General features: G+C 39.1%; 1 protein-coding gene across 3 annotated transcripts in view; it reads left to right on the top strand.

Annotated features, from left to right (window-relative positions):
* The window catches only part of SMYD3 (SET and MYND domain containing 3), an 807,351-nt gene that overhangs the window by 191,215 nt on the left and 603,545 nt on the right, over nucleotides 1-12,591 (top strand). For all 3 annotated transcript variants that reach the window (XM_057507857.1, XM_036918391.2, XM_036918389.2), the window contains exon 2: nucleotides 8,580-8,643. In XM_057507857.1, the coding sequence (XP_057363840.1) occupies nucleotides 8,580-8,643 (64 nt within the window). The remainder of the gene's footprint in view (nucleotides 1-8,579; nucleotides 8,644-12,591) is intronic.

Genomic DNA, 12,591 nt, shown 5'->3' with positions numbered 1-12,591 from the left:
TTAAATTGCACACACACATTAACATAATAGGAGTATAGTTACATAACCAAAGCATATCTGTAATTACCATACATCTCCAGTGAAATCAAGAAAACCAGTTAGGCACCTTAGGCATTTGTGAAAACTTACCTATGATATGGTGGATATTGTCCAACTGAACTTGAACACTCTGAGAGAAATCAGACAAATTAAAACAACCCATTCCTGGGGATTGTTCACATCCCTTATGTTCTTTTAACAGTAAATAGTCTGTAGTTGTAAGATTTTGGAGTGCTACAATTTGCACTTCTCCTAATTCTTGGTTGAGTTCCAACAGTATAGATCCAGTCAAATTTGTTGTTTTACTGTATGCACAGGCCAGCTTAGATATCTCCTTCCTCATTCCCATGGCAAGTCCAGGAACTGGTGGGATGAGTGCATCTACAGCTGTAGCAGTGCAGGGATCTTTGTTGGGGTTTTTTGATGATCATCTTCTGGCATGAGTCTTCCAGAGAGTGCTGATGTTGCAAGTTCTTTTTCATATTGTATCTTAGTTGATTTTCGGGGTAGCCAAATTAGGCTTTGATCCTCTGTATAAACACAAACAGGCCCTTTGCCTACACTTTTATATGCCCTTTATACCCTTGTGTAGAACTCATTGGAGGTCACCACACAGGAACTGCCTTTTTTCTTTTTTTTGGTACTATTAATCTACACTTACATGACAAATATTATGTTTATTAGGCTCTCCCCTGTACCAGGTCCCCCCTATAAACCCCTTTACAGTCACTGTCCATCAGCATAGCAAAATGTTGTAGAATCACTACTTGCCTTCTCTGTGTTGTACAGCCCTCCCCGTTCTCCCACCCCCCCATGTATGCTAATCTTAATACCCCTCTTCTTCTTCTCCCCCCTTATCCCTCCCTACCCACCCATCCTCCCCAGTCCCTTTCCCTTTGGTACCTGTTAGTCCATTCTTGAGTTCTGTGATTCTGCTGCTGTTTTGTTCCTTCAGTTTTTCCTTTGTACTTATATTCCACAGATGAGTGAAATCATTTGGTATTTCTCTTTCTCCACTTGGCTTGTTTCACTGAGCATAATACCCTCCAGCTCCATCCTTGTTGCTGCAAATGGTAGGATTTGCCCTTTTCTTATGGCTGAGTAGTATTCCATTGTATATATGTACCACATCTTCTTTATCCATTCATCTATCGATAGACATTTAGGTTGCTTTCAATTCTTGGCTATTGTAAATAGTGCTGCAATAAACATAGGGGTACATTGGTCTTTCTCATACTTGATTGCTGCATTCTTAGGGTAAATTCCTAGGAGTGCAATTCCTGGGTCAAATGGTAAGTCTGTTTTGAGCATTTTAATGTACCTCCATACTGATTTCCACAATGGTTGAACTAATTTACATTCCCACCAGTAGTGTAGGAGGGTTGCTCTTTCTCCACAGCCTCGCCAACATTTGTTGTTGTTTGTCTTTTGGATGGCAGCCATCCTTACTGGTGTGAGGTGACACCTCATTGTAGTTTTAATTTGTATTTCTCTGATAATTAGCGATGTGGAGCATCTTTTCATGTGTCTGTTGGCCATCTGTATTTCTTTTTTGGAGAACTGTCTGTTCAGTTCCTCTGCCCATTTTTTAATTGGGTTATTTGTTTTTTGTTTGTTGAGGCATGTGAGCTCTTTATATATTCTGGACTTCAAGCCTTTATTGGATGTGTCATTTTCAAATATATTCTCCCATACTGTAGGGTTCCTTTTTGTTCTATTGCTGGTGTCTTTTGCTGGACAGAAGCTTTTCAGCTTAATATAGTCCCACTTGTTCATTTTTGCTGTTGTTTTCCTTGCCCGGGGAGATATGTTCAAAAAGAGGTCACTCATGTTTATGTCTAAGAGGTTTTTGCCTATGTTTTCTTCCAAGAGTTTAATGGTTTCATTACATTCAGGTCTTTGATCCATTTTGAGTTTACTTTTGTTTATGGGGTTAGACAATGGTCCAGTTTCATTCTCTTACATGTAGCTGTCCAGTTTTGCCAGCTCCATCTGTTGAAGAGACTGTCATTTCACCATTGTATGTCCATGGCTCCTTTATCAAATATTAATTGACCATATATGTCTGGGTTAATGTCTGGATTCTCTAGTCTGTTCCATTGGTCTCTGACTCTGTTCTTGTGCCAGTACCAAATTGTCTTGATTACTATGGCTTTATAGTAGAGCTTGAAGTTGGGGAGTGAGATCCCCCCCTACTTTATTCTTCTTTCTCAGGATTGCTTTGGCTATTCGGGGTCTTTGGTGTTTCCATATGAATTTTTGAATTATTTGTTCCAGTTCATTGAAGAATGTTGCTGGTAGTTTCATAGGGATTGCATCAAATCTGTATATTGCTTTGGGCAGGATGGCCATTTTGACGATATTAATTCTTCCTAGCCACGAGCATGGGATGAGTTTCCATCTGTTAGTGTCCCCTTTAATTTCTCTTAAGAGTGACTTGGTATTTTATTTTTTTGGATGCAATTGTGAATGGAGTTGTTTTCCTGATTTCTCTTTCTGTTGGTTCATTGTTAGTGTATAGGAAAGCCTCAGATTTCTGTGTTTTGATTTTGTATCCTGCAACTTTGCTGTATTCCGATATCAGTTCTAGCAGTTTTGGGGTGGAGTCTTTAGGGTTTTTTATGTACAGTATCATGTCATCTGCAAATAGTGACAGTTTAACTTCTTCTTTACCAGTCTGGATTCCTTGTATTTCTTTGTTTTGTCTAATTGCTGTGGCTAGGACCTCCAGTATTATGTTAAGTGACAGTGGGGAGACTGGGCATCCCTGTCTAGTTCCCGATCTCAGAGGAAATGCTTTCAGCTTCTCACTGTTCAATATAATGTTGGCTGTGGGTTTATCATAGATGGCCTTTATTATGTTGAGGTACTTGACCTCTATTCCCATTTTGCTGAGAATTTTTATCATGAATGGATGTTGAATTTTGTCAAATGCTTTTTCAGCATCTATGGAGATGATCATGTGGTTTTTGTCTTTCTTTTTGTTGATGTGGTGGATGATGTTGATGGACTTTCGAATGTTGTACCATCCTTGCATTCCTGGGGTGAATCCCACTTGGTCATGGTTTATGATCCTTTTGATGTATTTTTGAATTCGGTTTGCTAATATTTTGTTGAGTATTTTTGCATGTACGTTCATCAGGGATATTGGTCTGTAGTTTTCTTTTTTGGTGGGGTCTTTGCCTGGTTTTGGCATTAGGGTGATGTTACCTTCATATAATGAGTTTGGGAGTATCCCCTCCTCCTCTATTTTTTGGAAAACTTTAAGGAGAATGGGTATCATGTCTTCCCTGTGTCTGATAAAATTCCAAGGTAAATCCATCTGGCCCAGTGGTTTTGTTACTTGGTTGTTTTTTGATTATCGCTTCACTTTCGTTGCTGGTAATTGGTCTGTTTAGATTTTCTGTTTCTTTCTGGGTCAGTCTTGGAAGGTAGTATTTTTCTAGGAAGTTGTCCATTTCTCCTAGGTTTCCCAGCTTGTTAGCATATAGGTTTTCATAGTATTCTCTAATAATTCTTTGTATTTCTGTGGGGTCCGTCGTGATTTTTCCTTTCTCGTTTCTGATACTGTTGATTTGTGTTGACTCTCTTTTCCTCTTAATAAGTCTGGCTAGAGGCTTATCTATTTTGTTTATTTTCTCAAAGAACCAGCTCTTGGTTTCATTGATTTTTGCTATTGTTTTATTCTTCTCAATTTTATGTATTTCTTCTCTGATATTTATTATGTCCCTCCTTCTGCTGACCTTAGGCCTCATCTGTTCTTCTTTTCCCAATTTCGATAATTGTGACATTAGACCATTCATTTGGGATTGCTCTTCCTTTTTTAAATACGCTTGTATTGCTATATACTTTCCTCTTAAGACTGCTTTTACTGTGTCCCACAGAAGTTGTGGCTTAGTGTTATTGTTGTCATTTCTTTCCATATATTGCTGGATCTCCATTTTGATTTGGTCATTGATCCATTGATTATTTAGGAGTGTGTTGTTAAGCCTCCATGTGTTTGTGATCTTTTTTGCTTTCTTTGTACAGTTTATTTCTAGTTTTATGCCTCTGTGGTCTGAAAGGTTGGTTGGTAGGATTTCAATCTTTTGGAATTTACTGAGGCTCTTTTTGTGGCCTAGTATGTGGTCTATTCTGGAGAATGTTCCATGTGCACTTGAGAAGAATGTGCATCCTGTTGCTTTTGGATGTAGAGTTCTGTAGATGTCTATTAGGTTCGTCTGCTCTACTGTGTTGTTCAGTGCTTCCGTGTCCTTACTTATTTTCTGCCCGGTGGATCTATCCTTTGGGGTGAGTGGTGTGTTGAAGTCTCCTAGAATGAATGCATTGCAGTCTATTTCCCCCTTTAGTTCTGGTAGTATTTGTTTCACATATGCTGGTGCTCCTGTGTTGGGTGCATATATATTTAGAATGGTTATATCCTCTTGTTTGACTGAGCCCTTTATCATTATGTAGTGTCCTTCTTTGTCTCTTTTTACTTTCTTTGTTTTGAAGTCTATTTTGTCTGATATTAGTACTGCAAACCCTGCTTTCTTCTCGCTGTTGTTTGCCTGAAATATGTTTTTCCATCCCTTTACTTTTAGACTGTACATGTCTTTGGGTTTGAGGTGAGTTTCTTGTAAGCAGCACATAGATGGTTCTTGCTTTTTTATCCATTCTATTATTCTGTGTCTTTTGATTGGTGCTTTCAGTCCATTAACATTTAGGGTGACTATTGAAAGATATGTACTTATTGCCATTGCAGGCTTTAAATTCGTGGTTACCAAAGGTTCAAGGTTAGCCTCTTTAGTATCTTACTGCCTAACTTAGCTCGCTTATTGAGCTGTTATATACACTGTCTGGAGATTCTTTTCTTCTCTCCCTTCTTATTCCTCCTCCTCCATTTTTCCTATGTTGGGTGTTTTGTGCTGTGCTCTTTCTAGGAGTGCTCCCATCTAGAGCTGTCCCTGTAAGATGTTCTGTAGAGGTGGTTTCTGGGAAGCAAATTCCCTCAGCTTTTGTTTGTCTGGGAATTGTTTAATCCCATCATCGTATTTGAATGATAGTCGTGCTGGATACAGTATCCTTGGTTCAAGGCCCTTCTGTTTCATTGTGTTAAATATATCATGCCATTCTCTTCTGGCCTGTAGGGTTTCTGTTGAGAAATCTGATGGTAGCCTGTTGGGTCTCCCTTTATAGGTGACCTTTTTCTCTCTAGCTGCCTTTAACACTCTTTTCTTGTCCTTGATCTTTGCCATTTTAATTATTATGTGTCTTGGTGTTGTCCTTCTTGGATCCTTTCTGTTGGGGGTTCTGTGTATTTCCGTGGTCTGTTCGATTATTTCCTCCCCCAGTGTGGGGAAGTTTTCAGCAATTATTTCTTCTAAGATACTTTCCATCTCTTTTCCTCTCTCTTCTTATTCTGGAACCCCTATAATACAGATATTGCTCCTTTGGATTGGTCACACAGTTCTCTTAATATTGTTTCATTCCTGGAGATCCTTTTGTCTGTCTCTATGTCAGCTTCTATGCGTTCCTGTTCTCTGATTTCAATTCCATCAATGGCCTCTTGCATTCTATCCATTCTGCTTATAAACCCTTCCAGAGTTTGTTTCATTTCTGCGATCTCCTTTCTGGCATCTGTGATCTCCCTCCGGACTTCATCCCATTTCTCTTGCGTATTTCTCTGCATCTCTGCCAGCATGTTTATGATTTTTATTTTGAGTTCTTTGTCAGGAAGACTGGTTAGGTCTGTCTCCTTTTCTGGTGTTGCCTCTGTGATCTTGGTTTGCCTGTAATTTTGTCTTTTCATGGTGATAGGAATAGTTTGCAGAACTGGGACGAGTGACGGCTGGAAGGACTTCCTTTCTTGTTGGTTTGTGGCCCTCCTCTCCTGGGAGAACAGCGGCCTCTAGTGGCTTGTGCTGGGCAGCTGCGTGCAGACAGGGTTTCTGCTTCCTGCCCGGCTGCTATGGAGTTTATCTCCGCTGTTGCTGTGGGCGTGGCCTGGCTCCTGCAGCTGCTCCAAAGTGATGGAGTCATGTTGGAGGGGGAGCGGCTGGGAGGCTATTTATCTCCGTAAGGGGCCTCTGTGGTCCCTGCAGCCCAGGGGATTAGGGTGCCCTCAGATCCCCGGATTCCCTACCTCTGGATTAAGTGTCCCGCCCTGCCCCTTTAAGACTTCCAAAAAGCACCAGTCAAAACAAAACAACGATCACATAAAAAAAAAAAAATGGCCCCTCGTTTTTCTTTATTCTCCGGCGCCAGCTTCAGTCATCTGCTCACCGGTCTTGCTGCCCTGTTTCCCTAGTATTGGGGTCCCTATCCCTTTAAGACTTCCAAAAAGCGCTCGCCAAAACAAAACCGCAAAAAAAAAAAAAATTGGCCGCTCACTTTTCTTATGTCCTCTGGCGCCAGGCCTCAGTTACCCTGTCACCGTTCTTGCTGCTAGTATCCAGGGCCCCGCACATGCACTGTGTCTGCGCTCTGGTCCGGATGGCGGGCGCTGGGTGTTCAACAGTCCTGGGCTCCGTCTCCCTCCCGCTCTGCCTATTCTTCTCCCGCCGGGAGCTGGGGGGATGGGCGCTCGGGTCCCTCCGGGCTGGGGCTTGTATCTTACCCCCTTTACGAGGCACTGGTTTCTCGCAGGTGTGGATGTGGTCTGGATGTTGTCCTGTGTCCTCTGGTCTTTATTTTAGGAAGAATTGTCTTTGTTATATTTTCATAGATATATGTGGTTTTGGGAGGAGATTTCCGCTGCTCCACTCACGCCGCTATCTTGGCTGTCCCCTTCCCCCCAAAGTCTTTTTTCTGATATTGATGCATAGTTACACGTAAGACTTTTTTCTTGTTAATATTTCCTGGCCTATCCTTTTCATCCCACCTTTATATGTCCTTTCATTTGAAGTGTGTCTCATAAACATTCTGTGGGTGGATTGTGTTTTGTCCAAGAGTGGTGATACAGTGTGATAGTTAAAAGCAAGAACTTTAGGGCCAGACTAGTCTTGGGTTAGGGTTACCACCTGGAATGTTGGTAACTGTCAGCTTCTATATGGGGGTGGGGTCAGGGTGTGTGGGAGAAGTTTTTGCTTTGCTCTGTTTAGACTTTTAACCTCTCCCTGTATTTTATGCTCTGTATCTTACTCCTGCTCACTTAGGGGCCAGTACATAGCATATTTCAGTTCTGATTGTCTGTGGGATGCTGTTCTCACTCTTTCAGCATCACCTGCACATGCATCTCATGGTGTGTTTCCATAGTCAGTTTGTACTTTTCTCTCTACTTTTTATCTTCTGAATGATGTAGTGAAGCATATCTAAAGTGGGCATAGTAAGACTGCTTACTTACAGCATTGTGTGAAGTTGAGTGTCGACAGCTATCAAGAAAACTTTGAACAGTACCTGGCACATGAGAAGTGCTTAGATTTTTTTCTGGTTTTGTCATTGATGTTAATATTATAGTTTAACTTTTAATGTTCTCAGCAACTCTGAAATTATTCACAGCCTTGTCTTTTTGTCACCATCAGATTTTATCATCAGATTTATATTTTTATTTTATAATTCAGATTTTAAGATCATTTCCCAGGAGGAATATATTCATAATTAACCTCTTTAAGTTAAGACTTATAAAGTTTTTATACTTGAAGGGTTTAGGATACTTTGAACTAACTGATGGACTAGATTCTTAGTTTCATATGCAGAAGTTAAAATCTCTGAAGTGAAATATTTTTGTCTAAATGGGAATCTCTGAATTTTAATTAAATTTATGTTAAAATAAACATTGGTGGTGGTGATGGCTGCACAACAATATCAATGCGCTTAGTGCCACTTAGTGCCACAAAATTTCAACTGAGTAAATTTTAAAGATCTTTATAAGCTTTATTCAGCAGTTCATAAGTTGGGTGGCATCCAATGTAGCAGATAGAAAGGAGCTCTGGGGAGCTGTGCAAAATGACAGATTCCTACCGGCAGAAGGGAGGGGGGACAAGGACGTTATAGTAGCTGGAAAAGCAAGGTGGTTATTGCAGAGTCACCTTCCTTTGGGGGATGGCAGGGTCTGTCGGGCAGGTCACCTCACTCATGCCCATCAGGCGATTCCATTTCTGGGAAAGCAGAAACTGTAATGAAGTCTTGGCTTGATCATGTGGGGCTTAGCATGAATGACTCCATTTTTGGCTTTGAATTGTCATTTCAACACACTTAAAATGTCTACTTAAAAATGGTTAATCAACATAATAAACTTTGTGTATATTTTACCACAATAAAAAAAAGAACGTTAGTTATTATGTACATTTCAAACTTAAAAATGGTATCTACTTAAAAATGGTTAATCAATATAATAAACTGTGTATATTTTACCACAATAAAAAAAAGAAAGTTAGTTATTATGTACATTTCAAACTCAGGTGGCCATGTTCATAAAAGGGAAAAATCTGAATTTTCAGGGACCATACGGATGGAGAGAGCAGAGCATATTGGAGTGAATATGTTAATTCATGTTTTCTTCCTTTAGCCACTTTATGGTTGCACTCGTTTCCTAATGTGAGATGCATTTTTTTTAACAGGAAGGAAAAACTGATGAGGTGCTCTCAATGCCAAGTGGCCAAGTACTGTAGTGCTAAGTGTCAGGTAAGAACGTTCAGCCGTCCAAGTGGGGCCTCCTGGTTCTCTGCTCTTAAATTTGTCTGTTGGCCTGTTTATGTTTCTTCACAATCTTTGACTTATTTTAACTTGTTATTTTACTTAAATTTAAAAATTACGTCTGTGGTTAAAAATTATATATATATATATATATAAGAACTATGTAACATCATGAAAGAAAAGTAAATATTTACTCCTCTCTATCTCTTGTCCTCCTGACTTCAATCCTGTTTCCCAGAGATAACCACTGTTACATTTCTTGTGTGTCTCTAGCATTTTCTAGTGCAAAAATACTCATATATCTCTATTCTTTGTTTAAAAAAAACCACATATAGGTTATATATATATATATATATATAGGCACAATTCTTGTATGTTTTGACTTTTATTTTCATTGCATAATCTGTCTCAGAGAAACTTTTGGTATCATCCCACTGATTTCATTGTATGAATGCACCACAGTCATAATTTCCCCGTTAAAGAAAGGCCTACATTTTTTCCGGTATTTAGTATTGCCGGTAATGCACCAAACAGCCTTTTGTGTACAGGGATGCACACTTCTGCAATTAATTGTATGGTAAATTTTTACCAGTAATATCGATTAGCAAAAGGATATATATATTTAAATTTTTACATGATAATGCTGAATTGCCTTCTAAGTGTCAGTTAATTTATACACCTGACAGTCTATTAGAGTGCTGCTATTAACATCTTTGAAATTCTTTAAAGGATGTATAATTAACATTCAACATGACCTTTTCTTCTAACCTTATGATTAATTATTTAATAGGAGATGTAATTATGTTTTAATGAATTGCATCCTAATAAAAAGTCTAATTGGGGGCTTTGTGTCTGTGTCACCCCCACCACCTCCAAATTTGGTTTCTTATTTGGTGTGTGTGTCTGTGCTCAACAGACCAAAGTTCTTCCTTTGCTTCTTTCAAATCTAGACCATGCTTATCTGAGGGTTTTTTTGCTATCTCATTTCCTTGAAAGTAATTCCTCCAGACTAGAAATAGAGTAATAAATAGAAAAGAAACCAAAACATCCAAAAAGAAGTCAGGGGACCCGAGTTGTAATGACAGTTCTGCCTTTAGCTGGTTAGATCATCCCAGAGAGAGCACTTAACTCTCTAGGCCTTAGTTTCCTATTCTGTCCTACTAGTGAGAGCTAATATTTATTAGACACCTACTATGTGCTAGGCACTATTTTGTCCTATTTACTCTTGCAAGACTCCTGAGAGGATTAGGCACTATTATTAGACTCATTTGACTAATAAGGAGACAGGTATGGAATGGCAAAGAAACTTCTGACCATCCTATAGTTTGTAGGTTCTGGAGTTTGGGACATGAACCCAGCTAGGCAGAACCCAGACTTCTAATTTCCTTTCTAATCCTAAATCTTATTCTTGTTCTAAATTATGATTAGGTGTAGTCTTTCTTTTTCTATTTTATTCTCTTTTTCCCCCTGGCTTTTTATTTTATTTTAAATAAGGGATGCACCCATTTCCCAAGGAACATAAAACAAAAAATACAAAAATAGAAGGTTAGAAATAACACGTTCCTAATAAAAATTTGGAATGTGATAAACAATTGAATTATTTTTGCTTCATTTTGTGAGCAAATTAGGAAGATACCAGTTTTGTTTAAATTCATGATTAATAATAAAACTAAAAAGCAGAAAATGAAAACAAACCCATGCTTTTTTATCATATAAATGCTAGAAAGGCTATTTTATGGTGATGTTTTAGCTCTTCTCTTAGTGTAAAACTGAGCTATATGTTTCAGGGAACTTCAGGTTAAAAAGACTACACATAGAACCAGTGAATTACCATATTATTTGACACAGATTTTCTAGACAAACTTTCTTTTATTCTCAGTGACCTAAACATTTACTTTTATGGTCCCCAGTTTTTATGACTGTTTCTCCCCAGTGCCACTTCTTCCTTGTGTAGTACACTCAAGGAAGAAAATCTAAAAACCCTTTTTCTGATTAGAATGCGTTGAGAGAGTTTGTTGGGTGCGTACGTCATTTTGATTCATTATAGCACATGTATTTTTACCACTTACGTTAGCTGCTTACTATAGCATCAATAATAATGTCATCAGATATGCTGTAGAAAGTAATAGGAAAATAGCTGGTAAGATGAAAGATACACACAACAGCAGCTGGTACATATGCTTGCATGTGTGTGGGTGATGGGTGTGTGTGTAGATGTGGGTTGGGAGTCAAAGTGGGCAGAACATATGCATTTAAACGGCTCTGTTTAGCTCAACTTTTAGGTACAGAATCAAACATTGTAATTATTGTGGATACCTATAAAGCAGCACAAAATTAAACTGACAAGCTGAACTATAAATGGGAGGCAAAAGCACCTGGAATGGAAATTGACATAGAGGATGTGAATTTGTAGCATAACATACAGAATATGTTTCCCCTAAGGGGACTTAGGCTCACTAGCTTAGCATTTGGTGTGCGGGGCCATGGCCTCAATGAATTGTCTGCAGGAGGCTATGAGGAATTACAGGCTGTAATGTCCCCTATGCCCATAAGAACAGTATCACTGCCTCAGTTTTCACACTTCATTTTTAAACATAAGCAACACAAGGATACATTTGCATTATAAAAATAAACAATATAGAGTAAAAAGTACAAGTTTTCCTCCGGCTTCCTTCCCCCATTCCTACTTCCATTTTCCAGAGTCAGTCTCTGTGTATCTGTTTTATGAGTGGAGGCTCCACAGCAAGCTGTTGGTCTGTTCTTTGTATATAGTGTGCACATACCTGTATCTGTTTATTGCTGTGTGTGTACACTGTCTCAGACTGACCAAAATATTTTGTCATCTGTGCCTCTGTGTTCAACCTTACCATGAGGTGTCATATAATGTAACAAGAGGGATTTTATATGAGGTCATCTTGTTTCTATATTGGCAAAATCAGAACATCACAGATGATTATGGGATCAAGAGGAAGAACAGACTGAGTTTTGTTATAAAAAAATCCTCAAAATTTGCGATATTGATAGCCAGTAAATCAATTTCAAGCAGATTCACCAATTATTGTTTCACCTCTGCTGGATTTAATTTGATTCATAGTATGTACATTTCTAACTGAATTAATTGCTGAGCAAAATAAGCATCTGGGTGCTGCATCAAATTGCAGTTTGCATACTTTCAAAAAGTGCTATATTAGCAGAGAGAGGCTCTATTTTATGTTGATAATTATAGACCTCTTTAAAAATGTGAATCATATTTTTGGGTTTACATTTTATGCTTAGTTGTAGAATGATTTGATTAATTTTTGATGAACGTCACATTAGCAAGCACTTAACAGGGTGATTTAATGAGCTGGTTTCTAGAGTATCATCCACAAAGTGGCAGTAATGAAGAAAGCCAAGCCCTTTGTTTATTTCATAAATAGCTGTGGGCCGGGCTTCAGACTGATAGACGTGCGCTGAGAGCTCTGCAGAGAAGTTGGCCTCATATCTAGTTGTAGGCAAAAAGGGAATACCGTGTAAAGGTTAAAATTCCATTAGATTGCATTTTAATTTTTGACTTCTACCTCATCTGGGTTCCTGAGTGTTTCTTTCCTCACTTTACATTTGCTCGTGGAGTAATCCCACCTACTGGTGTGACTTCAGCTGGCGTATGTGTATTAATCATTCTTGAGACTGCATCTCCCGCTGCAACCTCTCTCCTGAGCACTAGCCCTGTGTCTCCTGGGACATGTCCCCATGTGTGTGGAGCAGGCAACTCAGATGCCCTGTCCCACCAGTGCATTCCCCAAACCTGCTTCCCTTCACTTTTTCCAGTCTCAGTGAGTAACCACATCAGCCACCCAGCAGTCGGAGCTGAAAGGGTGCTGTCCTTTCTGATTATGTCCTTTTCTGGCCCCAGTTCCAAATAACCACTGTTTCCTGCTGATCACCACCTAAAGG

The sequence above is a fragment of the Manis pentadactyla genome, chromosome 9 (assembly GCF_030020395.1).
Source record: "Manis pentadactyla isolate mManPen7 chromosome 9, mManPen7.hap1, whole genome shotgun sequence".
Lineage (NCBI taxonomy): Eukaryota > Metazoa > Chordata > Mammalia > Pholidota > Manidae > Manis > Manis pentadactyla.
The sequence above is the reverse complement of the archived record's forward strand: the minus strand, read 5'-3'. Positions and strand labels throughout refer to the sequence as shown.